Here is a 27339-nt window from a genome sequence, read left to right on the forward strand (position 1 = left end):
ACATTTTTTGAGAAGGCATTTTGCAGCAAACCATAGGTGTGATATTACTGTTGACTTGGCCAATCAAATTTCAAACTGGTTAAAATGGCCCTTCCGGAAGACCCAGAGAAATGTTACCGATTTCACAAACTAGGGGGGCGGTATTTCACCAAAACAATCATACAAACTTCCCGCCGTTAAACCGCTGCATAAGAAAATACAATAAATTGTGTCGATGTGTTCTGCATAAATAGTTAGTGTTTATTTGAGCTTTTAGTTAAAAAATAGAGCAAAATGATATGAGTTCTGTGTTTTCTGCCCCACTTTTGAAAATTTTGTAATCAATTGATGAATAAATGGTGTTATAATAGGCTGCTTGGTCACCGTGGTAACCAAGTTTCCAGGGTTGGCCCAAGTGGGTCGCTGACCCACGCGAAATGTTACCATGAGCAAAAGGCATGTTAGCGAGTGGTTACTAATGAGTCATGTTAACGGCTACATACTACTGACTACGTGCTAATGAGTCACTCTAATGACTATATGCTAACGTCTACATGCTGACGAGTCATGCTAGCGGGTACATGCTAACAAGGCATGCTTATTGCAACATCTGTTGCAGCCTGGTCATTCTGGAAGGGGGGTTACCTCATGTGTGGTCCCTTCTCAAGGTTTCTTAACTTACCTCATGTTGAGGTTTTGAGTTTTCCCTTGCCCTCGTGTAGGTTTTAGATCAGGGGATGGTGTAATAATAGTCTGTAGTTTGCAATAATCTGTGGTTTGTTCAGCCCTTTGAGACTCCTTGTGATAAAGGGCTATACAAATTAACATGACTTGACTTGATGTAATAGCTATTTTGTCAACCCACAATGGCTGAAGGAGGGAAAAAATAGATTTGGTCGCAGATTTACTGTCAACTCAAGACTCATTCTCGAGAAAAACTGGACATCGTTAAGAAATGGCAACAAGAACAAAGTTTTGTCTGCCACTTTCAGCCGTCGAACTACAATCCGTACAGGGATTTATGTTACCACCTGTCCACTGATAAAGTGTTGAGTTGGACATCAGGCAAAATACATAAAACATGATCACTACTATTGCTAAAGTGATGGGGAAAGGAAACACATTTTTCGCTTTTCAAATTGTGTTTTTTGCTTCACACATTTTACTGGCATTTTAAATCCAACAAATTTTGACAGCAACACAGAGTTCTTTATCTTCAGACAAGAGTGAAGGCCCAAATGAAAAATTCACAGCATGCTACTGGTAGGGCATATTCAGCATGCTTCTTTGGTAAAAAATGCTGAATTTAAAAGGCAATCAGGCTGGCAGTGTAGTGTTTTTCAACCAGAGTGCCAGGGTCGTATGCCCCTGGAGATTACCTGATTTTGTTTTAGCAAAAAAAAAAAAGCATGCCACAGTTAAGTATCTTTGCTTCCTTCCAGTGATCAGTCAGGTAGCCTGCCAGCAGATTCTAATTCCAATTACACATTTTGCTTTTATATACTGCTACTTATTATCGGCTCAAGAGATACAGTCCAGGGGAATATATTTAATCACTAATCTTGTTTTAAGAAGTTGTTTAATATTGTTTTAAGAAAACATAAAATATTGCACATAATTTTCCTGATTTTAATTAGTTTCTTGTTTTACGTTAAAAAAAAGGGGAAAAATCAGAACGGTAGTAAAACAATGTTCCACTGGCAGATAAGTTCTTCTCATTTGAAGTATTATTTTTGTGTTATTTTTCCTGAAAATAATAAAAAAATAAATAATAAAACAGCTAAAAGATATAGTAAAATCCAAAACCACAGCAAAAATACTGACCGAAATGAATGACTTGTTTAACTCCTTTAGCCACGGTGACTAAAGGGTTGTTTTTAAAGTAGAGGCTTAATAGGGCAATGTAATAGTTTAAGCTTAAAAAAAAAAGACGAGACGAGACGTTAGACAAGATTTTTAAATGAAAAAAACATGCCTTGTCTCTTAAAAACTTGGAAAACACTGACAAAGTGATTTTGAATAAACAAAAAAATGTACAAAAAAGTAAAAACAAAAGATTCTGGAAAAATTAGACAAAAACATTCCCAAATACGACAAAGAAAAAACATTCCGAAACAAGGGAAACATGAAAATCTAAAAAACAGTTTTCTGTACAACAAAAAAGAAATATTCACTAAAGATATTTACAGTATGTCACAAAAGTGAGTACACCCCTTACACTTCTGCAAAGATTTATTTATTATGTTTAATTGAACAACACTGAAAAAACGACCCAATGAAAGGTAATCAGTGTAAAGCTTATAAAGCAGTGTAAATGTATTTCTTCCCCCCAAAAAAAATCAAAATATAGCCATTAGTAGCTAAGCCCTTGGTATTAAAAGTGATTACACCCTTAAGTACAAGTTCCTAAAGTCCAATATTTTGTATGGACTATATGATATTTGCCAACTTTAATCCTACTGGTGGGGATTTTCACCAGAGCCTCACAAATTGCCACTGAAATGCTCTTCTACTCCTCCATGACAACATAACAGAGCGGGTGAATATTTGAGATCTTGTGCTTCCCCACCTTTCCCTTGAGGATGCCTCAAAGATGTTCTATTGGATTTAGATCTGGAGACATGCTTTGCCAGTCCACCCTCTTTACCCTTAGCCCCTCTAGAAAAGCTTTGGTCATCTTAGAGTTGTATTTGGGGTCATTGTCTGGCTGGAATATTGCCCTCACGACCCAGTTTCTGGAGGGAGGGGATCATTCCTTGCTCTAGTATTTCACAGTACATGTTTGAGTTCATCTTTTTCCTCAATGAAAAGCAACTCCAGTTGCACTCATGCAGCCACAAACCATGACATTCCCAACACCATGCGCAACTTTAAGCACAATACAAACATGTTTGTAGTCACCTGGTAGCTGCCACACATGCTTCACACCATCTGAGCCAAATAAAATCGACTTTGTCTCATCAGACCTAAGGATATATTTGCAGTAAGCCGCAGCCTGTGAGAGGTGTACTCACTTTTGTGACATACTGTATATTTTTTTAAATTATGAAAAAAAACAAAGCCATTTCAAAATAGTCAGAAAAGGTGTGTTGTCTCACATACAGTCAATGTTGCTTAAAAGGGTAAAAAAAAATCTCTTTTTGAAAAACTGTTGGTCAATACGCTGCATGATATGTTACCATAGAAATATATATTTTTTATTAGCTACCATTTCTGCAGTTCCTGACTGTACATCCATCAAGACTGAAATAATATAAACCTTATATTTTTGGCACCATTTTTGAAAACGTGTACGCTGTTGCATTCTGTCCTGAAAGTATTATCTTTCATGGTCCTACTTTCATCTATGGCAGGAATAGCATGTGCTAAAGAGTCAAGGAGGTGCCAGGTTTGGTTTCACTGTGGGGGAGCACACGTGCCTTGCTTTGCACATCTTCTTTTGATTGATGGGCTGCTGACATCACTGAGGATTTCTTTGCAAAGTCAACTGTCATGACGCTAGGTCATTCATTTTGTAGCCTTCTTTTATGTAGATGCGTTATAAAAATACTTTTCTCCAGTAAGATGTGAAACAACATTTTAACAAATTTCACCCATATCATTTCTTAAGTGTAGGTCTGTGTTAGAGGTAAGATGCCTAAAAAATCCAGCCCAACCCGAACAGGTCCGAACCTAACAAATTAACATGATTTGAGGGACAGAGCCCGAATCAAACCGTAATTTGCCATTTTATTTGTGATTGATTCATTTGGTTTTTGTTAGGAGCAGAAGTACTTCCCTCTCGCTGACTGTTTTTTAATTATAATACCGCCATTGTTCTTAGTTTATATTCCATTGTGGAGAATTTGCGTGGTCAATGGATTCAGTCCCTCTTCCGCGCAAAACAGCCCGCAGAGTCCGTGGACACACCGAGATAAATAAAATAAGAACTGGACGTGGGCTGCTTGCATGACAGGGGTACGAAATCCATCACATATTCGGATCCTCCACAATAAAAAAGGAAACTAGGAGCAATGACGGCTGGATGATTCCAACAACAAAAAAAGTAAGAAAGACTTCGGCCCAGCCTTAAGTAATGATGGACATTTTAGGCCCGAACCGACCCCATTTCCAGTTGGACTTGAGCTTGAGATCTTACCTCTACTCTGTATCTATACACAACATTGCACTTCATATACTTACATTTTTTCTTTATTATTGCATTTTTTATATTCATTAAAACAATTGCACAAAACAATCATCATATCATTAAATATCCTAGGTGACAATGCCTTTCAGTTCATCGTGGGACTGCAACCAATGGGGTCCATCACCAAAAGACGTGATGATGAAAAACAAAAATGAGTGGTGTCACTATTGATCGCAATCTTGATAAGCTTGTGACAAAGAGAGGGCACAATCTCTACCTTTACATTTGCATAACGCTCACCAAATGTGCAGAAACCAGAGGTGTCATGCACTTCAAGTACCGTCTGGTGTAAAACCAGCAAACGAATGAGCATTTAAACCAATACCAGCCATCATCAGGAAATATTCATAGGTAGTAATTGTGTGGTATTTAGGATGCCTTCATGGAAGGTGAGGTGGGGGGCACCTACTCCAGACTGGCAAAGCGAAGGGGCAGCTATATGAAAGCAAACAACTAGAAAAGTACCCTACATAACTGGGAGAAAGCAAGCAAGCATATTTGTGCAATATAAATGAAATACTATACAATATTAAAACAATGTATTCAGCAAAATATATGTGTTTTTATGAGTGCTGTCTAAAGTTAAATCAGCTTTAAAACACGTGTTAATGCTATAACTGGGAGCACTCATTTTATAATATTAATTACAAAATACATTTTTTCATAAGACTTGTACGGAAAAAGAAAATACATTCCCGCCATCATACTCAAGACGTTTTTGCTAAAGGTTGGAAAACACAAAAAGTGCCATACATGCAAAGAAAACTAGTTTTGTTCTGCTCCACGTGGTGGAATCTTAAACTATAAATCAATTAAATGTAATCATGAAATCCCGGAAAGTTAAAACTTTGATGCAGATGTGTCCAAATCATCCAGCTCTGTCGGCCGCAAATGAAAACATTTGAAGGATACCTGTACATCTTTGTTTTTCACATAAAACATTTTTTGTTTAAATTTAAAAAGAAACCCAAGTAGTGATTTGTTAGGTCACTGCGTGATATTTAAACATTGTTTTGTGAAAAACATTATCCTTTCATTATTATAAATAAGGATTTGCATTTTTGGATGATTAAGCAATCTGTACATCATTAAAAAAAGGGTTTTTTGCTGCAACTAAATGCTGTAGGCTGCTTAAATGGACCCAAAGGGCCCCTTTGCCGTGGTTTGGACACAGCAGTTTCCAAGCTTTCATTCTGCATGAAACATTGCATGAAAGCTTTGACTTTGACAACTGAAATTGTAATAAACTCAAGACACTCCAGCATGAACCAATCGGCTAGTTGTGGGGACATGTTTTTCATAAAACTACCAAAAAGTGTTGAACCTGAAAATTATACATTTTTTCTTTCACAAATTGCATTAAAAAAATATGTTCATAATGTGCACATTTCAGATAACATACAAACGGTGACTTATTTCATTCGATCTAAACGTTTCATGCTGGAGAGTCACATTGCATGTAAAGCTTTCACACAGTCAAAAATGTTCATCTCTGATGATGAAAGTGTCTTTTTTCTCATTGTGGCCTCGATTAAAATTTCTCAGCTGCTCCAAGCTTATTTGGAGAGAAGGGGGGTATGCGAGGCGGAGTAGATAATCCGGAGCCATACATTTACAGCAGCATTGGTCCAGTGTTGGGCACCATTGTGGCGGCCTTAGAGTCTTTTTATGAAAGAACAAAAAGAAATTCCATGAGAAGACTTGAAAAAAATGAGGTGGACAAATTATTGCTGTCATTGGTGCACGAGAGCAAGGCAAGGAACTCACCTGTCTATCATTCTTGAGAAGGCGCTCACGTGGATTGACTCTTGTTTTTCTACAAAGAGGATAAAATGTAGATGTTTCATTGAAATCTACAAAGAGTGCAAAATGTAGACATTTGATTAAAACTACACTGGAGATCAAAATTAGAGAACAACTTGTAAAAATTTGATTCTTCACTGCTCAACAGTTTAAGGACATTTTGTTGTGTTTATTCAATAGTACTTTTTTCACACAATGACGGGAGGCATTCCAGAAAAAAATATTTATTAAGAAAGCGCACTGATCAAAATTAAAGAACACACTGATTAAAATTGAATGAAAAAAAATCTGAACGTTACAACTGTCAGCAATTAGTAAGATGTGTACAGGCCTCTGCTGTGAATAACCTCAGCACATCTTTGGCCACAGGATAGCACTAGTATTTCACACTGCTCTGGTGTGATATTTGTCCATTCTTCTTGCAGTCTCCTCCACAGTTTGGTGATTGTTGTGTGTTTCTTGACCATAACTTTGTCACCAAGGATTTTCCAGAGGTTCTTTATTGGGTTGAGATCTGGACTCTGGACAGCCCATGCTATTATTTCAATCTTATCACCTAATTATTTACCCGTTTTGTGGCATGGAGCATTGTCCTGCATGAACACTGCAGGCTGATTGGGCGATGAACATAAGTAAGGAACCATGTGCTTTTGAAGAAGTTTCTGATACTCACAGGTACATTCACTCGGCATATTACCTGTACAAGAAGCCCAACTCCTGCTGCAGAAAACATACCCAAACCATGACACTTGCTCCTCCGCTATACACTGACCTTTTTAAACACTTATGGTTTAGTTTTTCTCCAAAGTGTCTGCCAACATAACGCTTCCCATCAGACCCAAATGAAATAAATTTTTTCTTTCATCACTGAAGTAAACTCTGGACCAGTTCTTCTCTGTCCATACAATATGCTCCTCAGCAAAGCTCACTCTTGGTTTTTGATGGTTTTTTTTTTTTTGCTAAGGGGCCGGTCACACAGACATTTGCGGCTGAATCACGGCTAAAATTTTGCGGGTTTTTTTTGCCCGTGGTTGCCCGGGATGGAAAATGCGCAAAATTTGACAACCCGCCGTTCGTCTGTGGTATGGCCGGAAAAAAGACGCCGGCGACTGTTCCGCTTCCTCATCGCGTCATTTCTGCGTCATTTTCTCGTGTGGACCACGGGTATAAAAGCTCCCGAGCCGGTGGTGTGCCCAAAACCGACTCCTACGCAACATACCCACCCCCCCACACCCTCGCGTGAACGCGCATTCTGCTGCGATCGCTTTTGACCTTTTCATCCGCGTTAACAAACGCATTTTGTAGAATACGATCGCACTTTATTGTTTAAATAAACGCGTTATATAGACTAGGATCTCCCAATTATTATAATTAGCTCGCTTTATTGTTTTAATAAGCGTTTAATAAAGAATACGATCGCTTCTGATGAAAGCGCAGCAGAATGCGCGTTCACGCGAGGGGGGAAGGATTTACCGTTTGATTACGTTCACAACTAAAATAAATACGGAATGGATAATGTTGTATTACATTCCCAACGAATGCAAGACGAAGTAGATTTGGTTATATGTTCGCCATTACATTCCCTATAAGTGAGATAAAACGAGGTAAAACTGGTTGGAGAAGCGAGGAAATGCAAATCTCGGCAGGGATGTATTTCTCGGGCTGTAGAATTCATAAACGCTCTAAACACAGTCCCGTGAATATCAAGATTTCAAGCTATGGCATCATATGTATTTTATTATCTTGAAATAGAAATGTCAAGAAATAGATATGGGTCAAGATCAGAACACTACGCTGACGGGGAGGGGTTTATTGAGGGTAATTGTTTTATCTATTTTGCTAATTATCCATTATCGATCAGTTCATAACACGTTACAAAGCTTAGGGGCCGGGACTCATACTCTCGGCCAAAAGGGGTTTTTGGGGTTTTTAAGGGTTATTGTTCTATCTTCGTTATTCATTATCCATTTTCCGTTATCGGTCAGTACATAATACGCTACAAAGCTTAGGAGCCGGGACACTTACTCTCAGCCAAAAGGCCAAGCTAAAGTCCTAGCCCTAAAGCCTTGCTGCGATTATTGTGAATGCACCGTTCCCGGAGGTACTGCACTACCGGGCCGATGCGTGGAGTGGACAGAGCAAGCTCTTATTCCATCTCCGGATTGCAAAAATCAAAGATCATGGCAAGAGGTAATGTCCTACCACAGGCCAAATCAAGGTCCTAGCATTTAAGCCAGGCCCAGCTAAGGACCTAGCATCAAGGCCTTAAGGCCATGCTAAGGTCCTAGCATCAAAGTCTTGCTACGACCATTGATAATGCACCGAAAGATTTATTCGAAATGAAGAGAAACTACGCTGACGGTGATCCATGTTCACCCCCTTGACATCACGAGCACAATGGTGTGCTCGGCAAATCGCGCTGTATATACGCGGAGAAAGGCGTTTGACTGTCACACGCGTAACACGCTAATTTCACGTAATAACACCGCGATACAGGCGCAGAACATGCTATTACCATGCTCCGCCCACGATTACCCGCTGAAATTTCCCGTCCTACCCATGTGTAACTACGCCCTGGCCGCGGCCAGAGCACGTCGTTCCGCGTCATTTCCGCGTCATTACCTCGTGTTGACTACGTGTGCGGCACGCGGTTTAACACGTGCTCAAACTTTTGAGCAGCTCAAAAGTTTTGAACGCGGCCAACCACGTGAAAATTTCCGACCGCGAGTAAAGCACTGCCCTATCTCGTCTATATGGCGGTCTCAAAACGTCCAACAGCGCCCAACGACATCTGCTTCACGGCCAGGAGTTTACGGCCGCGGTCCAGCCTCGATAAACTCGTGAAAGGCTGTGTCCACGCGCTCTCAACAATTGAACAGCGCAAAATTTTTTCGCGCTGCCACCCGCGCGCGAATTTCCGACCTCGTGTTATGCACTGCTGTAACTCGTCTGAATGGCGATCTTAATGCGTCCTATAGCGTCCGCCTCAAAGTCAGAAATTTCTGGCCGTGATTCAGCCGCAAATGTCTGTGTGACCGGCCCCTAATGAGAAGTTTAGTCACTGCATTGTGGGCCTTTCGTCCAAATGCTCTTTAATGACGAGACATTAATAGTAATGATCCATGTTCACCACTGAACTGGCTGCAGTGTGGAAAGAATTACCCATTGACATCCTTCACAGTGACCCGTCCTCTCTTGCATTTGACTTCTGTGGATGACCAGCCTTCTTGGGTGACTTGAATGAGTTTGTAGTTTTGTAAAGATTCAATATTCTTGAAATCAAAGATTTGGAATGATCAACTTGTCTTGATATGGCTGATAGAATCATCCCTTCCATTTTCATCTGTACAATCTGCTGCTTGATGGTTCCTCTCACTTTAGAACGGCCTAACGACCTCACCAATCCCACAAACGTCTTCCTTTGAGGAAGCACAGCATGGGGATTCTGAGGTGGGTTCTCATATCTTTGGGATTGAAGTCACTGAGGTGGTAAAAATAGCTCCTCGGGGGTTGACGAGAACTCCGCCCGGAGTTTAGTAGGGCTCTGAATGTTGTAAATCTAAATAGCACTTTTCAAGTCAATGAAAACGTCCCAAAGTGCTTTACAATGTGCTTCACACTCACACACCAATAGCAGCATCAGCCATGCAAGGCTTATCAGCTTCAGTGTCTTGCCTAAGTGCACTTTGACATATAACATGGAGGACCTCTCGTTCCCAGGACAAGCGCTTTACCTCCTGAGTTACTGCCGCCCTTTGTGGGCGTGTCATGCTTTACACGCAACATTGCAACATTGGTGAACATCGGAGACAGTACCTCTGAACTGGGGTGGTGGTCCCCCTTTTCAAGAAATGGCAAATGTGTTTCAACTACAGAGGAATGACACTTCTCAACCTCCCTGGTAAGGTCTGTTCAGGGGTACTGGAAGACGGTTCATCAGGTAGTCGAATCTCGGATTCAAGAGGAGCAAAGTGGTTTCCGTCCAGGTAGTGGGACAGTGGACCTGCTCTACACACTCTGCAGGGTACTCAAACGTGCACGGGATTTTGCCTATCTGGTCTACATGTGATTTGTGGACTTGGAGAAGGCATTAAACCATGTTCCTCAGGGAGCTCTGTGGGGGATGCTTTGGGAGTATGGGGTACAGCACAGTCTTATCCTGACTGTGAGGCCTCTGTATTCCAAGAGCTAGAGTTTTTTCCGCACTGCCGGCAATAAGTTGGATTTTTTTCCAGTGAGAGTGGGTCCTGATCATAACCTCTATGGACAGAATTTCTAGGCGCAGCCTTGGTGAGGAAGGGGTCTGGTTTGGAATCCTGAGCATTGCATTTCTCCTTTTTTTGCAGATGATGAGGTGCTGTTGGCTTCTTCAAGACGTGATCTTCAGCTTTCACCGGAGCGGTTTGCAGCCGAGTGTGAAGCGACCTGGATGAAGATCAGCACCTCTAAGTCCGAGACTATGATTCTCAACAGAAAAAGGATGGCATGCTCCTTCCAGGTTTAGGATGAGATCCTGCCCCAAGTTGAAGAGTTCAAGTTTCCCGGGGTCTTGTTCACAAGTGAGCTTAGGACGGAACGGGAAATCGACAGACGGATCAGCACAGCTTCTGCCATTATGCGGATCCTGTACTGGTCCGTCGTGGTGAAGTAGAAGTTGAGCCGAAAGGCAAAGCTCTTGATTTACTGGTCGATCTAGGATCCTACCCTCACCTATGGTCATGAACGGTGGGGAATGACCGAAAAAATAAGATCCCAGATATAAACGGCTGAAATGAGTTTCCTCTGCAAGCTGGCTGGTCTCTCCCTTAGAGATAAGGTGGGAAGCTCGGTCATCCAGGAGGGACTGAGTAGTACAGCTGCTCCTCTGCAAAAAAGGAGCCAATTGAGATGGCTCAGGCATCTGATGAATATGGCTCCTGGACGCCTCCCTCAGGAGATGTTCCGGGCATGTTCCGCTGGCAAGAGGCCCCAGGGACGACTCAAGACACACCGCAGAGTCTAAGTCTCTCGGCTGGCCTGAGAATTTCTCGGAATCCCTCCGGACGAGCTGGTTGAAGTAGCTGGGGATAGGGAGGTCTGGGCTTCCCTGCTGAGGCCGGTGTTCAGAACGGTAATGCACGCCGTATACAAGAGGAAGAAAATGGATAGATGGATACATTCCAAATTAGCAAAATGATCTGCCAATAAAAAAAGTGTTATTTTGTGGTATAATGTGTTTAACGCGTAAATTGAATTTCCTGTGCACAACAGACATCTTGCGGCGCGTGGTTGAGAAATACGATTTTGGAGTAATGATCTAATTATTTTGGGGATTGCTGGGTCCAAATGACATATCCTAATCATAGCAAATTATACTCTCGTTGAGTCTTACCTTCTGGTGCAATTTGTAGTGTAGACTTTGATCTGAAAGCCAGGGGTGTCTGAGAGATTCCGCAGCACTCATCCTCCAGTTTTTGCTCTTGACGAGCAAACGTGTGATGAAGTCTTTGGCCTCTTTCGAAACATCATTGAATTCCTCTTCTTCAAAATTCCACTGACAGGCCAGAATGTTGTTTAAAGTTTCGTTGTCATCGTCCCCAAGGAAAGGAGAAAGGCCACTGAGTCTGAGGAGGGTACAAAGAAATAGAGAATCAAGTTTGCTGGTATTAACATGTATAATAAAGAAATATCCAAGAAAATGAGGAGCTGATAACTCACAGCATATAAGTGATAACACCGAGGCTCCACATGTCCGTGGGGAATGAAACAAACTCATAGTTGATGACTTCAGGAGCCAGAAATTCTGGTGTTCCAAAATTGACTTTGAGTTTTTCTCGAGGTTTGTACCTGTTGGAGACACATCTGTTTAATAAAAGTGTGAAAGAAAACAAGAAACAAAAGATGAGTGATATTATACCTCCTGGCGAGACCAAAATCAATAATTTTGATCTTGTTTGTTGCTCTGCTGACACAAAGAATGTTCTCTGGCTGAAAACAACACAAGAAGGAATTCAGTGGGAAGTCAGGGCCTGCAAGGCCTTCTCTGCTGCCCTATTAATACATCTGAATCGTTTTCATATTTCCAAATTGTCTTTCAGCTTTCTTTCATTGTATTCCACGTGTTTGTTCTGCTTCCAGATGTGTGCTTTTACATTTAAGCAAAAAACCCATCACATTTCAGCCAATAATTGTTGCCAGGGAGCCCTTAACAAAGACGTCTGAAGGCCCTGAGGCATAACATACGTGTTTGATAAAGCTGTTGATTTAGCCAATTGGATTCTGAGTTGGCGTTTCAGCGCCTGCTAGCAGGTCTTGAGAAACGTCAACGGTTGGACAAAATATGATTGGCTAGGGGGTGGTAAAGGAAGTATCACAACAAAACGGTGAAGAAATAGATCCCAGATCCACCGCTTCTGTAGAAGTAATTTTCAGCCGTCTCGTTTTATGGGACTAAAACAAACGGAATCATTATTATTGAAATCTTCATGTGCACAAATAAAATGGATACTATATGAATGAAATGAAGGTCTATTTCTAAATATCATTGCGAAATCTTTTAGGTTATGTTTTATGTTATCAATATGCATCTCAGCTCTAGATGTGTTTCTTTCTTTTGCCATAAAAAGTTATTGAGGGTTGAATTGATTTAGCCTACTGAAGACCTAGGTGTGAGACGCATGGCCCACCACTGAAACTTAGCATAATCAAAGTTTTGCTGGTGAATAGTGTCAAAGAGCAGATGCTCTTAAATTCTCACCTTGAGGTCCAGATGAAGGATGTACATTCTGTGCATGTACTGCAGTCCTTCACAAATTTGCCGTATAAACAGCACAGTGTCAAACTCTGTCAGGTTGCAGTTCTCATCAATGATACGGTCAAATAGCTCACCACCCTCGACACTGGATGAACACAGAGATGACCAAGCAGTTTTAAAGAGCTGCACCTAATTTGGCATAAAAAGTGACACTAGGTGTACTTACTACTCCATGACCAGGATGATGTCGTGACGAGACTCGAAGGCAGCATACAGCTGAATGAGGTTGCAGTGATTGAGCTGGTTCATAACCTGGATCTCGTTCCTCACCACATCCTGAGGAAAAAAAAAAGGATGTTTTATGGTCACATCTTGGTAAATTATCCATTTGTCATTAACGAGGCCTATTTATTATGACTGAGGTCTACTTACTGGAGCAATCTCTTGCACGTTTCGAGTCTTAAGAAAAATGTCTTATCTAGTATTGCTTTTACTTGAATGATAAATGAAGTAATACTTCTTGACTACAATCACACAAGGTCCATTATACAGAGATTACTTCTAAAGTACAGATTTTAGCGATGGTGTGAGCACAATTGATCCGCCCGTGAGCATAGCAGGATTCCCAGTTATGTATGTATGTGGTGGGCCTGACAACCGTGCGGCAATAGTCAAAACGTGACAATGAAAGCATGTTCTGTACATAGGTATGTACGTAGAATTTATATAATGAATGACCAGAACTGCAAAAAACACTTTTGCCATCATATTGATGAGTTTTGTTTCCATTGCGCTGTTTAGCAGATAAATAAGCAAACGCAAATAATGTCGTCTTATTCCTATTCTTGTGTGAATTATTGTGATGATGTTTACTTTGGAGGCAGTGAGGTTCGGAAAATTCAGGCTTTGGTAAGGAAGAAGTGGCTCCAGTGTGAGTTCACCCCTTGGATTGTATATTAGAGTACCTTTTCCTTCTGGCTCCTGGCCTTGATAATCTTGGCAGCCAATGTAAGGCCAGATGAGTTTTCGATGCATTTGTGGACCTGGCCAAAACGCCCCCTGGTAAAAATAAAATAGTTCTGATTTTGGGATTCAACAACAGGGAGGAAGAAAATCCTTTCTATCGCTTCCAAACATGACAGTGTCATTTTAAAATAAAGTCATTAGTGTAATGTGTAGAATTCAGCGGCATTTGTGTCAGTGAGCGGAAACATGTTGCCTATCCACACAACTGATTTCCAGCTTTAAAGATAAGATTTAGCCCTGGACAGTCACATCAACGAGCCTGTTTTGGAACTGCGCCCAAGCGCAACAAAAAGCATGAGAACCTCGTGTCTCGTTTAACAGACACAACTCACCCTCCTAGAACTTCATCTTTGTTGATGGAGTAGAAGGTGGCGATTTGATGAGGTTTAGGCGTCACAATACGATGGTCAAAAGGTGCTGACGGCGGAGGACTTGAGTCTATGAAGATAAAAACTTGCTATTCAATAATTTATTTCTAGTGAGCACATCTGGTGCATGTTGCTTGCACACAATCCTAATTGAACAATAGTCTGAAAGGGATCCAGGTTCTCCACAAAGTAAATCGACGTAAATGCTCACCTATGAGGAATTCTTTCACATCGGGGTGGTCTTGCTCTGCTTCATCAGCCTGCGTGCTGACCGCATCCGAGTCGGTGTCTTGCGTCTGTTCTTCATCACCGTTTTGATCTTTTGCGCCTTCCACTCTACTCTTTTTCAGATCTTCCTTTGCTTCTTCTTCTTCGGTGACTCGTCGTTTGCTGGAGGCGACAACATCACTGTTTTCATCAGCGCTACAAACACAAACTCAATATTTGTGGAAAGTTGAAATTGGAATTTCAAAAAATACCTGGGAGTCTCGCTACCCTCAGAAGAAATTTCCACTTGGGATTTATTTCTCTCTTCCCCTTCATCCTCCTCCTGAGCCGTCTTCTCTGGATTGGATTCTGCCGAGCCGATCTCCAATTCCAGGTCTACATCCGAGTCTTCAAAGACATCTTCACTGTCCTTGTCAGAGTCATTCAGAATCAACGTGGATGATTCAAGGTGTGTCTTGTTCACTTGGTCCTCAGCCTTGTTTTTTTCATGAAAGTGCTCAATGTTCTTTTGGTTGAGTTTTGCAACCTGCTCTGGCAGCACTGTGTCAGTCAGCGAGTCTTATGAAAAGACATATGGAGTTAAACAGAGGAAAATAGCACCTTAAAGATTTGTATAAGTTATGACGCAAATCTCGGCAGGGATGCATTTCTCGGCATAACACCGGGCTGTAAAAATCATAACCGCTCAAGACACAGTCCCGTGAAGATCAAGATTTCAAGCTATGGCACCGAAGAAGCCAATATGTTATTATTGTAATAGTTTTTCCTTTTTATTTTATTATCTTGTTATGAAATGAAAAGAAATGTCAAGAAATAAAAATGGATTAAGACGAGGTCACTACGGTGACGGGGATCCATGTCCACCCCTTGACGTCTCGAGCACAACTGACGTGTGCTCGGCAAATCGCGCTGTATATACGCGGAGAAAGGCGTTTGACCGTCACACGCATAACACGCTAATTTCACGTAATAACACCGCGATACAGGCGCAGAACATGCTATGACCGTGCTCCACCCACGATTACCCGCTGAAATTTCGCGTCCTACACATGTGTAACCACGCCCCGGCCGCGGCCATAGCACGTCGTTCCGCGTCATTTCCGCGTCATTACCTCGTGTGCCGCCCGCGGTTAACACGTGGTCTAAAGTTTTGAGCAGCGCAAAACTTTTTCGCGTGGCCAACCGCGTGTGAATTTCCGACCGCGTGTAAAGCACTGCTGTATCTCGTCTATATGGCGATCTTAAAGCGTCCAACATCGTCTGCTTCACGGGCAGAAATTCTGGCCGTGATTCAGCATCGATACGCCCGTGAAAGGCTTGGTGACCAGGCCCTAAAGTTTTGAGCAGCGCAAAACTTTTTCGCGCCGCCAACCGCGTGTGAATTTCCGACCCCGTGTAAAGCCCTGCTGTATCTCGTCTGTATAGCGATCTCAAAGCGTCCAACAGCGTCTGCTTCACAGGCAGAAATTTCTGGCTGTGATTCAGACGCAAACGGCTGTGTGACCGGGCCCTTACTAATGTATAAAAACAAAATGTAAATAATAATAGTTGATTGTAAAATAACTGATGTAATGTTGCCATTTATAAACAGGATGCTTTAGGATATCCATTTTTTTGGTATGGCAACAAAATTATATTCCTTCTATAACTAAGAAGGAGAGTGAAGAAGGATACCTGATTTTTCCAGGGACTTCTGCTTCTTCTGAGCTTTGGGGCTCTTCCGGTTGAGTTTGCTTTTATCCCTGTCATCCTTTCCCTTCAGGAAGAAAAAAATAAACCATTTATATGAGTTACTTCAGTATCAGATATTGCTTGACACATTTCTGTTTTCTTGGTCATTTCTGCTTCAACACATTTACTTGTATGTAGTAACATAGCTGTTAATTTATATTTTTTCCCAGTATTTTACACATGTTTTGATAATTTCAAATAGGATAAAAACATACGTAAACAGACTAATGTCTTGCCCATTCCAGCTCACATGCAGATAATCATAGCCACGAGTAGGAAATTGCTAATGAAGATGAAGTCTGCGAAACCCTGCACTGCAACGTGAAATAAGCAACACTAAATTTACTGAAAGTGGCTAAAGAACTAAGAAGGATGCTGAAATAATTGTTGATGTTGTTTTTCTGGTAAATAAAATAAACATGTTTACACTAATTATATTTGTTTTTATTCTCCATAGTCTGTCATTCAGTGGGTAAATAGGTGCAGTGCTGTGTTTGCAAGGTTTATTCAAGCTTAATCAGGGGAATTGCAATAATTAATAAGGGAAGCAATTTACTGAGGTTCATAGGTACTATTTGTAGTACATAGCATATTACAGGTTTGTTTTGTTTCTCATATTTTGCTAAACAATATCGTCACACTAATTACTAAAGTGGCTAACTCAGTTTCGGGCCAAATTTAAATTTTTGCCTATTTCAGCTTCCCATAAAAAGCACAATCTGCACAATTTCCCATGTCAGTCAACCAATCACATTGCAGATAACAAAACAACCAGAATTTCTTTCTAATTCATAGACATGGCTATGGCAATTTTTCGCCTGAATATCTTTTCTTTTATGAAAAGTTCTAAAAATGGCTTCGGCAATTATGCTATTAGTGTGAGGATATATAAAGTAGAATAGGTAAACTTTGTTTTATTCATTCTGTTTTTGCTTTTGAGAATATTTCAGTTTATAAAGCATATTTTACTATTGCATAAAGACAAATGAATCATAATGTATCTGAAAAATTGTCATAAATTTTAGTCTAGGACAATCTTTATAAAGGAAAGAAACATCACAAATTGGTTGAAAGAGGACCTAGAGAAAAGGTGGAACATTACTGAATAAATGCAAAATGCTGAATAAATGCAAAATCTTTACTAGGAAAAAAAAACCTGCAGAAACATCTCCAAATTCAGTAATGTGCTAGAATAATGCACCATTGTCCAAATAATGAAGATATATTTTCCTTTATGTATCAGAATACAAGTTTAGCCTACATCTTGATTCTCTATAAGCAAAATCTTTTGAAAATCTATCATAAAAGGTTTTGATTTTTTAATATGTTAAGACAAGATAAGCTGTTTGCAACCATGCTATATGCACGTTTATTTAATAAATTTGAGTTTTAAAATCAATGTGCAGCATATGAAGTTTATGAATGTGACAGATGGATACAATGGTATAGTTTTATTTTCTGACAACTAGGTGTTTTGCTTTATGGGTCAGTAAAAAGTGATAGATCAACAAGCACTTAGAACACGTTGCCTCTGCTCCTGTCCTTTAACATCACTGGCAGACATTGTGTAAATCTAGATCTGGCCTTAAAGACCCTTACTGTGAGACAGTGTTACACTACTAAGAGCAAGAACTTTGTGTACTGAGGCCTCAGTCCAAACTGGACACCAGCCCCCTGATAAAGACATATTTAGGCTTCAGATAAGCAGTGTTAAATTGCACCCTCCCAGACAAGTGGCAAAACTACTTCACATATTTCGAAGTGACAGATCAGGAAACAACACAGCTAAAAATATACAATGGTAGTTCCAAATTGTTTTCTAAGAGTTACAGAAAACAAATATTTTGCAAAAGTCAACAAATTATAAATCCAAATGGATGCCAATCAACAACTACCACACACATCCATCATTAGTGTATCAATTCCTGTATTTGATCCACAGGAGGATTTGGATAAAAGATGGAAACATTTATCAATCAGTTCCAGTTTCATTTCATTTCATTTTCCTTCAAAATGCTTATGCTCACCTTGCGCTTGGATCGCCTCTGGGGCTTTTTTAAGAGCAACTTCATCATGCGGGTGCCCTTCAGGACATCACCTATGAAATTGATCACCTGCTGGGTGCTCCCGGTTGCATTTTCTACCGCTTCCAACCGACATCCATGAGTCTCCATCTGCTCACAGACACGCTCCACCGCACCCATTAACTCCCCACAGATCTGTGCAACTTCTGAGCTGTTGCTAACTCCAGTATTTGCACCATCAAGACTCATGACTGCACGATTTTGATCGAGGCCTTTGACATCCACGGTTAATGTGTCCAGGCGGCTAAGGACTGTGTGTTGCATCGAAAGCAAACGCTCCATCTGAGATGTCAAGGTGTCCATGCGGTGCTCTATGCAGCGCAGTGAAGCATCGTGATAGGAAGAAGAGGAAGTTGCCTGTGTTCTTTCCAATCCATTGAGAGAGAGCTTTCTTGTGGCAGACTTCTGACCGAGAAGCGGCTTGGGATCATACATTTTAGCCAAAGAGTTGACTAAGCTGGCGCTCATGACGGATTTGAGTTTTAGCTCTTCTCAGACAGCAAACAAAAACATTCATTAATAAAGATGAGGCAGGTAAAAAAAAAAAAAAAGAAAAGTGAATGAGAAACTCTTAGCAATGAGAGAAAGTAAAGGAAAGAGAATGAGCTGCCGCACCTCTGTGCTGAATTTTAAGAACAGCGAATGTCTGGCCTCCAAATGAAAGCGCAGCCCTCTTCGGACGTCAGGGAGTGGGTGGCCGCTGATAACGGTCCAGGGTTTCAGTGAGCAGCCAGGGATTGATGGGGGATTAGGGGGAAGTTGCTGGAGAGGATCACTATCAGACATTTGAGATGCCTCAAAGCTCTTCGGTTAGGTGTTAGAATCTCAAGAATCTGGGACTGACACGCGACCCACCACCAAGTAAAACAAACAAATAAAAGCAACCCAAAACAACTACTCGGTGTGAACAAATAGAACATGGTGAGCTTTAGAAGGTGCAATTCTGAAAATGCCCTACATTTAAAGTTCATGAGCCAAGGGATGCAGGGATGACGGTGCAAGAGAGAACTAGACCCTGAAACCTCCAATGACCATTTAGAATGTTGTGAAGCATAAGAGTCCTTCAGGACCAAACACTTTCCAACAAGGAACTCAATGTTTACTGCAAAGCTGTCAATTTTTTTTTTCAACCAGACAGTTTTCATGAGCCAAATTACTTTCAAAGGCTTAACTAGCTCTGTGAGTGGTGCTGAGGGATTGATGGCTTGGCATTGATGGCGATGTGTCCTCAAGTGCCTGGTTATTGTTTCTCTGCTGTGAAAATTAATCTGGTCTGACTAACTCTGCCCACTACTTGGCAGTGACACCTCTCTTTCAAAGAAAGACAGAGAACGAAAGTCCAGATTGCTAGTTAGATTCAAGGCTAGCTAAATACGGATGGATTTATAGCAAGAAAGATAACTAGCTCAACCAATAAACTACATTATATGTGTCCATGTAAACAAATAATGAAACCAGGGATCCAGCAGTAAAGCATTGAAGAGAGAGAAGAGAGGAAACTTGCAACCTTCACACGGACATAGAAGTTGATCCGAGGCTCGATAAGACACAGTGACATCAGCAATTCCATGGTTTGGAACACTCAATCTCCCTCACGCGTACGGTGACAAAGTGTATGCTGCCTAACAGGCCACCATATGCCTGCACTGGAAAATAATGACCTGGAGGCCTTTGCGTTCCTTGTAGGGACAAGGTGTCAGCTGTCGCGTTTAACACGCATGTCGCGGCTCATGTCATACTTTCCCAGAAGACAAGCATGAGGTCACTGCTTGTGCAGACACAAGGGCTACATACAGTATTGAAGAAATACTCTGTGTGCTTTTTTACTCGACAGCAGCGGGAGGTTATTCACAATACTCTATCACTGGGGTCGGGTCATTATTATATCTGGCTCGGAGATAAAATTTGGCTATGCAAACCTTCTCTATATAGTTTTAATTTTGGTATATGCAAAGCAGATGCAGTAAAGAACAAATATACACGGCAGAGTCCCCACTAGAGTTTGCAGTCCCGGGGGTGGACCAACAGTGGAATTCTGTATACGGAAGTTCATTAAACAATATATGTTCACTGTGATGAAACCCACAAAATAAACTGTAGACACCCGAAAACACCAGCCAAGCATCCAGAGCAATATGATTGGGTGACCAGTAGGGGTGGTCGGTCACATAAATTTCACAAAGCTGTCACATAGCTGTCAAATAACTTAAGTCAAAAACTTCTGTATCTTTCTCATTTGCAGTAATTTTTGACATTTTTGCAGAAGAACTGTTTGCACCTTGTTATGAAACCATTATTGACAACAAAAAATGACGGTCAAAATAAGCTTCAATGATCTCAAGTAATTGCGGGAGGGAGGCACATCTAAAGTGGTATAATGTATATTTGTAGATATGAGACACAGCCTCTGGCATTATTGTTATTATTATTTCATATATTTTATAAAACGTCACACAGTGAAATAAAAGCTGAAAAAGTAGCTTTTGACTGGAGAGAGGGTTTTGCGGTTTTGTTGAATTAGTATGTATATATATATATATATATATATATATATATATATATATATATATATATATATACATGTATATATGTATATATGTATATATCCATCGATTATCTGCAAAACTTATCCTCAGTAGGGTCCTGGGGGTGCTGGAGCCCATCCCAGCCATCTTCGGGCAGTGGACACCCTGAACTGGATGCCAGCCAGTCGCAGGGCACACAGGGACGGACAATTCGCTCGCTCATTCACACTCATTCAGGTACAATTTAGACCGGCCAATTAACTTATTATGCATGTTATATATATATATATATATATATATATATATATATATATATATATATATATATATATATATATATGGAGGTTTTTAATTTGGCACATTGAGAAAAAGTGTCAGGAACCAGGAACGTAGACGGGAACTCAATTGCGTTAGTTTCTTAGTTTTATTGAGAAGGAAACGTAAGCTGGCACCCACGATCCAGTGATCTTTGATTGTGGGGAGCAGGTCGCTCGGGACGTGGAAGTGGCACTTCTCTGACGAGCGATAGCGGTGTCGAAGAGGGAAAAGCAGGTCGGGTTGCCGGGGCGCAGGAGCAGAGACGTGGTCAAACGGAAACAGGTCGAAGCCGGGAAACGTACGAGAGTCAAAAAACAGGGAGTCAGGTTCGGAAGGCTAGCCTTAGCGGGAGCTGAAGGTTCGCAACGATCTGACGCCGGTAACGGGGGTTTAAAAAGTGGCAAGGAGCCAATCAGCGACCAGGGCTGTTGGCGCCACCGGGGCAGCCGCAGGTGCCCCAAATCAGTAATCATGACAAAAAGGTTTTCAGACCCCTGCTATACCACTTACAACTGTTCATCGAAATTCAACTTATGTGCTATACTAGGTGTCTCTCATCTCATCTCATTGGCTGTACCGCTTATCCTTATTAGGGTCGCGGGGGGGGCTGGAGCCCATCCCAGCCATCTCCGGGCAGTGGGCACGGGACACCCTGAACTGGTTGCCAGCCAATCGCAGGGCACACGGGGACAGACAACTCACTCGCTCAGTCACACCTAGGGACAATTTGGACCGGCCATTTTCCCTGAAATGCATGTCTTTGGAATGTGGGAGGAAACCGGAGTGCCCGGAGGAAACCCACGCAAGCACGGGGAGAACATACAAACTCCGCACAGTAAGGCCGGTAGCTGGATTTGAACCCACGGAGGAGGTTCCCACGACCTCAGAACTGTGCCGCACACGTGCTAACCACTGCGCCGCTGTGCTGCCTATACTAGGTGTACAACTGTTAATATGAGGCAGTTGTAGGAAACACACAATTTTAAGTTCTAGTAGTGAGGACTGTATTTCCAGTCTAAGTAGTAAGGACTGCATGTTAATCATCTTGGTATTCTTAGGTCGCAGTGACTCTTACAGCGTGTCCAGTTAAATCCTTAGCAACAAGGGACTGACCATACCATCATCATGACTCACAGCCATTGTCATTACATGAGACCAAAATAATACAGAGCAATCACATCAGGTTTTGGATCATAATCAGCGGGCCTTCCTATGGAGTAATAAATACGATACACGAGAGTTGCTAGAGTATTTGGAACGCAGCCAGCAGGTCAAAGAGATTAATTACAATCCGGCAATAAAATATGTTATTTTGGTCAAGAACAAATCCCAACCGGAAGTGAGATCTTCGGTTGACTCTGTTAGGCAAAGCAACCAGTCAGGATTTGCGGTGGACTATCTGTAAGTTCAAAGACCAGGCACGCAGTTGCAACTTCCAAATATTCCAAGACAGAACCCTGAAGACAGGACGTTTTTTTTTCCTTTGATGTTCGAGTGTTTGACATCAAGGCACTTAATAAATACCACGTGTATCAAAATACCGTAGAACCTCCTTATACCTGTATGAGTACATCTAAACATGAGAATATCCGTCAATGAAAACTCTACCTTGCTATACAAAATGAAATCCAGGTAACGAGCGATTCCAGAGAATACCAATCGAGACCGCTCACTGCCAGCGTTAACTTGTCCAGTTTGCGCATGTAAACTACTATGGGCAGCAGGTTTTTGTGTGTTAATTCATTTAAGGTTACAGTAACTTTAATTTTAAGTGTACAGAAACTTCTTATGCATCATCAACCGTCTCCTGATATTCTGACTGCCAACCACCGCCATTTGCTCCTTTTATAAATGATTGCAAATTCTCCTTATCAACCAATAATAAACCTTACAAACAAAACGCAGCTCCTACTCACAGCAAAACTGTGATGTAGAATACGGCAAGATTATTAGCATTCTACGATGACATTGTCGTCTGCTACCAGTAAAGGAGACAATCATGATGAGAGCCGAAAAGGGCAAGATGTGATCGCTCTTTTTAGGTTGACAGGTGTGCAATCTCCATGACTCCTTCTTGCAACCCTCCACCCTTCCTCCGCAGCACAGTTATTCCGACACTCATGATAAAGTCAAATTCTATTTCGTTGAGATCATCTTATTTATCCTTTTACTATATTTTTATGTTTAGTAAATATTTGAATGTAGTGACAGGAGCAGACACACTAGATTCTAATTACTGTATATTGGGAAAATTCACTCATACGAGCAATTCGTGCTACGAGCGCAATTCTGGAACAAATTCAGCATGTAAGAAGAGGTGCCACTGTACTGTGAACATGGCTGTGGAAAGAAAAATGTATAGTCTCACCGCAGTTGTATGTACAAAGGTAACTACCACCAGCTTTTACAAGATGGGAGGAGGTCCTGGGTGGAGCGCAAGTTTGTTTGTGTCATTTATTCTGAATATGCATTACAAGTACTGCAAGGCTTCTCGGTTATCGTCAAAGAATTTCTAAAAACAAAAACATGTAAACGAGGAAGCTACATAAACCAGAAAACAAAGGAAGAGAAAACAAAATACATTTTCAGAAAGGAGAGAGCGAAACCGTAGCTTATTAGCTCCCACCCTTTTAAAAAACAAATACAAATACCGGTATATATGTATATACACATACATATGTGCATAGATACAACAACATACATACATACATATACACCGGATACATTAATGCATTTACACTTATACAGTCATATATGCATACATTATTATTACTATTATGATCATTATGCATACACATTGACACATATTTATTCATATAGATACACACATGTATACACGTATATGTACCAACATACAAACATAGAGCTAGATTTATTTGCCTCTCGTTACTGTGATATATTTGTACATAAATCACTTTCAACAGTAATTATTCATGGTCATTCTCCTTTGTACCCGCTAAGCACATTACTGTATATTAGTACCTTTTCTTGAACTTAAATTTTTCCATAGTTGTAAGTTAATTGTGTTTTAATAACCAAGTGGCATTTTGAAAGCGGTTTCAGTTGGATATATTTTTCTTAAAAACTAATAAACCACATTTAAATTTCCTAGATAGCAGAATAATATGATACACAATATAGAATATTATGTAATGTAAAATGTAATCTTATTTTGGTGGCTTCTGATAGTGGCGTGCAAGGGACATGGGTCATGGAAAGAAAGTCACACGTGCTTATGGGACTGTGTCTGCTATTATTCGCTCAGGATAAAGTTATGTGTCACTGCAGACTGATGACAGTGTATATCTCCACTGTTTAGTGACCTTGATAACCGTGCGACTTCTTCCAGCTTGGAAGAGGGCGTAGATTGGAAAGTTCCTTTAATGGACCCGCATTGCTCCAACAGTGCTTGTGCAAGTAAGTGTTTACGTGTCCATGTACGTGAATACGGTGCGAGTGACTTGGTAAGTAGAATTAGTCAAAGCCCGAGTATAGATTGCATAAGGTACTCAAGTGTGCGCTGGGACTTTAAAATAGACACACAGGGACAGAACAACTTTCAAAGTTCTAGCTGTTGTTGCTAGCTGCCACTGTTAGGTAAGTCGGAGAGAACTGGGTCTGTCTGAGGAGCGATTCTGCAGGAATGATGACCTTGCCATACCACAGGATGACTATCAAACTTTCATATGTATAATACTGTAAACACGCATGTTCAGCACAGTTTGACAGATAAGGATCCAATATTGTACAACTAATATCATTAGGGTCCACTCAAACTGTAAAGTGTGAATACATCCATTGTTCTGATTGTGCACAAATACCTTTTGAATATACATCCATTCATTATCTGCACCACTTATCTTCAGTAGGGTCACAAGGGTGCTGGAGCCCATCCCAGCTATCTTCAGGAAGTGGGCAGGGGATACCCTGAACTGGTTGCCAGACAGTCGCAGGACACACAGAGACAGACAACTCATTTGCTCATTCACACTTAGGGACAATTTGGACCGGCCAATTAACCTGACATGCATATTTTTGGAATGTGGGAGGAAACCCAAATGCCTGGAGGAAACCACGCAAGCACAAGAAGAACATGCAAACTCCGCACAGGAAGGCTGGTAGTTGGATTGATCCCATGACCTCAGAACTGTGCGGCAGACGCGCTAACCACTCAGCTGTCGTGCCGCCCGCTTTTTGAATGTCCATCCATCCATTATCTGCACCGCTTATCCTCAGTAGGGTTGCGGGGGTGCCGGAGCCCATCCCAGCTATCTTCGGCGAGTGGGCAGGGGACACTCTGAACTGGTAGCCAGCCAGTCGCAGGTTACACAGGGACAGACAATTTGCTCACTCATTCACACCGAGGGATAATTCAGAACGGCCAATTAACCTGTCATGCATGTTTTTGGAATGTGGGAGGAAACGGAGTGCCCGGAGGAAACCCACGCAAGCACGGGGAGAAGATGCAAACTCCACACAGGAAGGTTCAATCTCATGACCTCAGAACTCTGCCGCACGCGCACTAACCACTGCGCCGCCGAAAATAGTTAACATAGCTAAGGAACAAGATTGCAACTTATGATTGCACTCAAAACCACATTGAATGTTTTGGGAGGTACACCATCTGGTCCCAGCTGCACCAGTGGTAAGGAACTACAGATTTCTGCGCATATTTTGGATAGTACCACCAAAGCTTTGCTTTTTAGTTTCATTTTCAATCTGTTTCAACCTGAAATTTAAGCCTTACATTAAAAATTAGTGGACGAAAGAAAAAAGTGCACCAACAGGCTTGGAGAGGTGATGGAACAATCGTGACAGTAATTAGAAGCTGCAATGGAAAAAAGGAAGAAGAAGCTGCCATAAATTGAGTTACTGTATTTGATGACATGCAAGCAAGGTCCCCACTGGTGGAATTTTACAAGCTCATAAATACATTGTGCTTATTTGTTGATGAAAGAAGTCACTGGATCACAATTTTAACAAAGTTCCCTTGTGAATGCCCAATCCTCAAATCAATCAATAAATCAATCAATCGTAATTTTTCCTCATAGCCCAGCCCCAATGCAAAATTTCAGAAGCCAATCATAAAGTTTGCCCATCTCTGTTCCAGACGTATAATATCTGTTCCAGTGGCCCTCGAACTACCCACCTCCATATTTGGTCCGGCCCCCTGAACAATACCAGAGCATTTTGATCCAGATTTTATAAAAAAAAAAAAAAAAAAAAAGAATATTCTGGGTTGTAAGGGGATATGAATCCAGGTTGCCACTATCAGTGATAAAGATCAGAGGTGGGCAACCACCAGGCCAGTACCAGATCAATAAAAAAGAAATAAAATCCCTTATATTTTGCTCGTACCATATTTATTCGTGAATACATACATGTTTTTCACTCAAAATAATCTCAAAGTTTGGTGGTTGTTATACTAAAGTTTAACAGTAGTATATCACCGTAATTGAGCAATTATTGAACAGTCGACAAATATCACTGATCTCATTTGCTCAGCATTTGATACGATGGGAATCAGATAGAGCATTATTGGAAAGAGTCAAAACCAAGGCGAACCAAGCCAACCATCCAAAATAAAGTTGTACAACATGGTACTGTGAGTAAAAATAGTGTGATCATAATATAAAATCTGATGCCTTTTCCTAGTACACAGTGGATTTGGGCTTATCGTTATTTAAATTATTATTATAATTGGTATCTTTATTACTATTAATGTTATTATTGGGGCGGGCCGTGGGAATATACTCAGACAGTAAACCGGTCTGTGGTACAGAAGAGGTTGCGACCACTGAAATAGATGACATAAGAACAGGTATTAGGTTCATCTCATTATCAAACTATTTTTAGTCACTGTACCAGAGACGAATGTTAATTTTGTTGTCTCTTATAATGCTTAGAATAGAGCTAAACGTATGGTCATTGTAACATGTGAAACGCACAATGAAATCAACATTAATCTCTGGTACTGTGGCAAAAAATAGTGTGATAATAAAATAAGATCTACTGCCTTTTCCTAAATCATCTATACCATTGGTGGTCCAGTGCTCTGTTGACAATTAAGCTGAACTTGGACCTGGTAAGAATGTGCACAGCACAATAGAAAGTTTATGTTCCATGGACTTATTTCTATGGAGAACCCGCAGGATGGTATTTAGTTATTATTTATTTCTTAAACAGTGTTTATACTGTACACATTATCCGACTTTTGTTCTGTGAATCCAGAGAGGATTACTTTGTTATAATTAATTTCATTTATTGGGTTAGTATTTAGAATAATCCAGAAGGGTTATTCTGTTGTGACTTTCTGGAAAACAATATTTTTCTTTTTACATTTAAGGACTCCTGC

At 41.0% G+C, this 27339-nt stretch overlaps 1 protein-coding gene and 1 pseudogene across 1 annotated transcript; both read right to left on the minus strand.

Annotated features, from left to right (window-relative positions):
• Positions 1–5823: 5823 nt before the first annotated feature.
• On the minus strand, positions 5824–18609 carry mylk4b (myosin light chain kinase family, member 4b). The gene is made up of 13 exons (XM_088350198.1): positions 18085–18609; positions 16001–16082; positions 14578–14884; positions 14310–14488; positions 14063–14168; positions 13670–13763; positions 12931–13040; positions 12708–12849; positions 11868–11938; positions 11669–11797; positions 11343–11574; positions 5936–6021; positions 5824–5830 (listed from the first exon to the last, which is right to left on the minus strand). The coding sequence occupies exons 1-13, from the start codon at positions 18607–18609 to the stop codon at positions 5824–5826; spliced, it is 2070 nt and encodes a 689-aa protein (XP_088206324.1).
• LOC148355066 (U2 spliceosomal RNA) lies at positions 8051–8254 on the minus strand (annotated as a pseudogene).
• Positions 18610–27339: the final 8730 nt, after the last annotated feature.

The sequence above is a fragment of the Urocampus carinirostris genome, chromosome 12 (genome assembly GCF_059441175.1).
Source record: "Urocampus carinirostris isolate Australia breed hairy pipefish chromosome 12, RoL_Ucar_1.0, whole genome shotgun sequence".
Taxonomy (NCBI): domain Eukaryota; kingdom Metazoa; phylum Chordata; class Actinopteri; order Syngnathiformes; family Syngnathidae; genus Urocampus; species Urocampus carinirostris.

Coding starts and splice junctions, on each gene's coding strand:
- mylk4b (XM_088350198.1), bottom strand. CDS start 18,609: ATGAGCGCCAGCTTAGTCAACTCTTTGGCTAAAATGTATGATCCCAAG. Junction 14,169..14,309: donor TGTGAAAGAATTCCTCATAG/GTGAGCATTTAC, acceptor TTATCTTCATAG/ACTCAAGTCCTCCGCCGTCA. Junction 6,022..11,342: donor ACTACAAATTGCACCAGAAG/GTAAGACTCAAC, acceptor CACTCTTTGTAG/ATTTCAATGAAACATCTACA.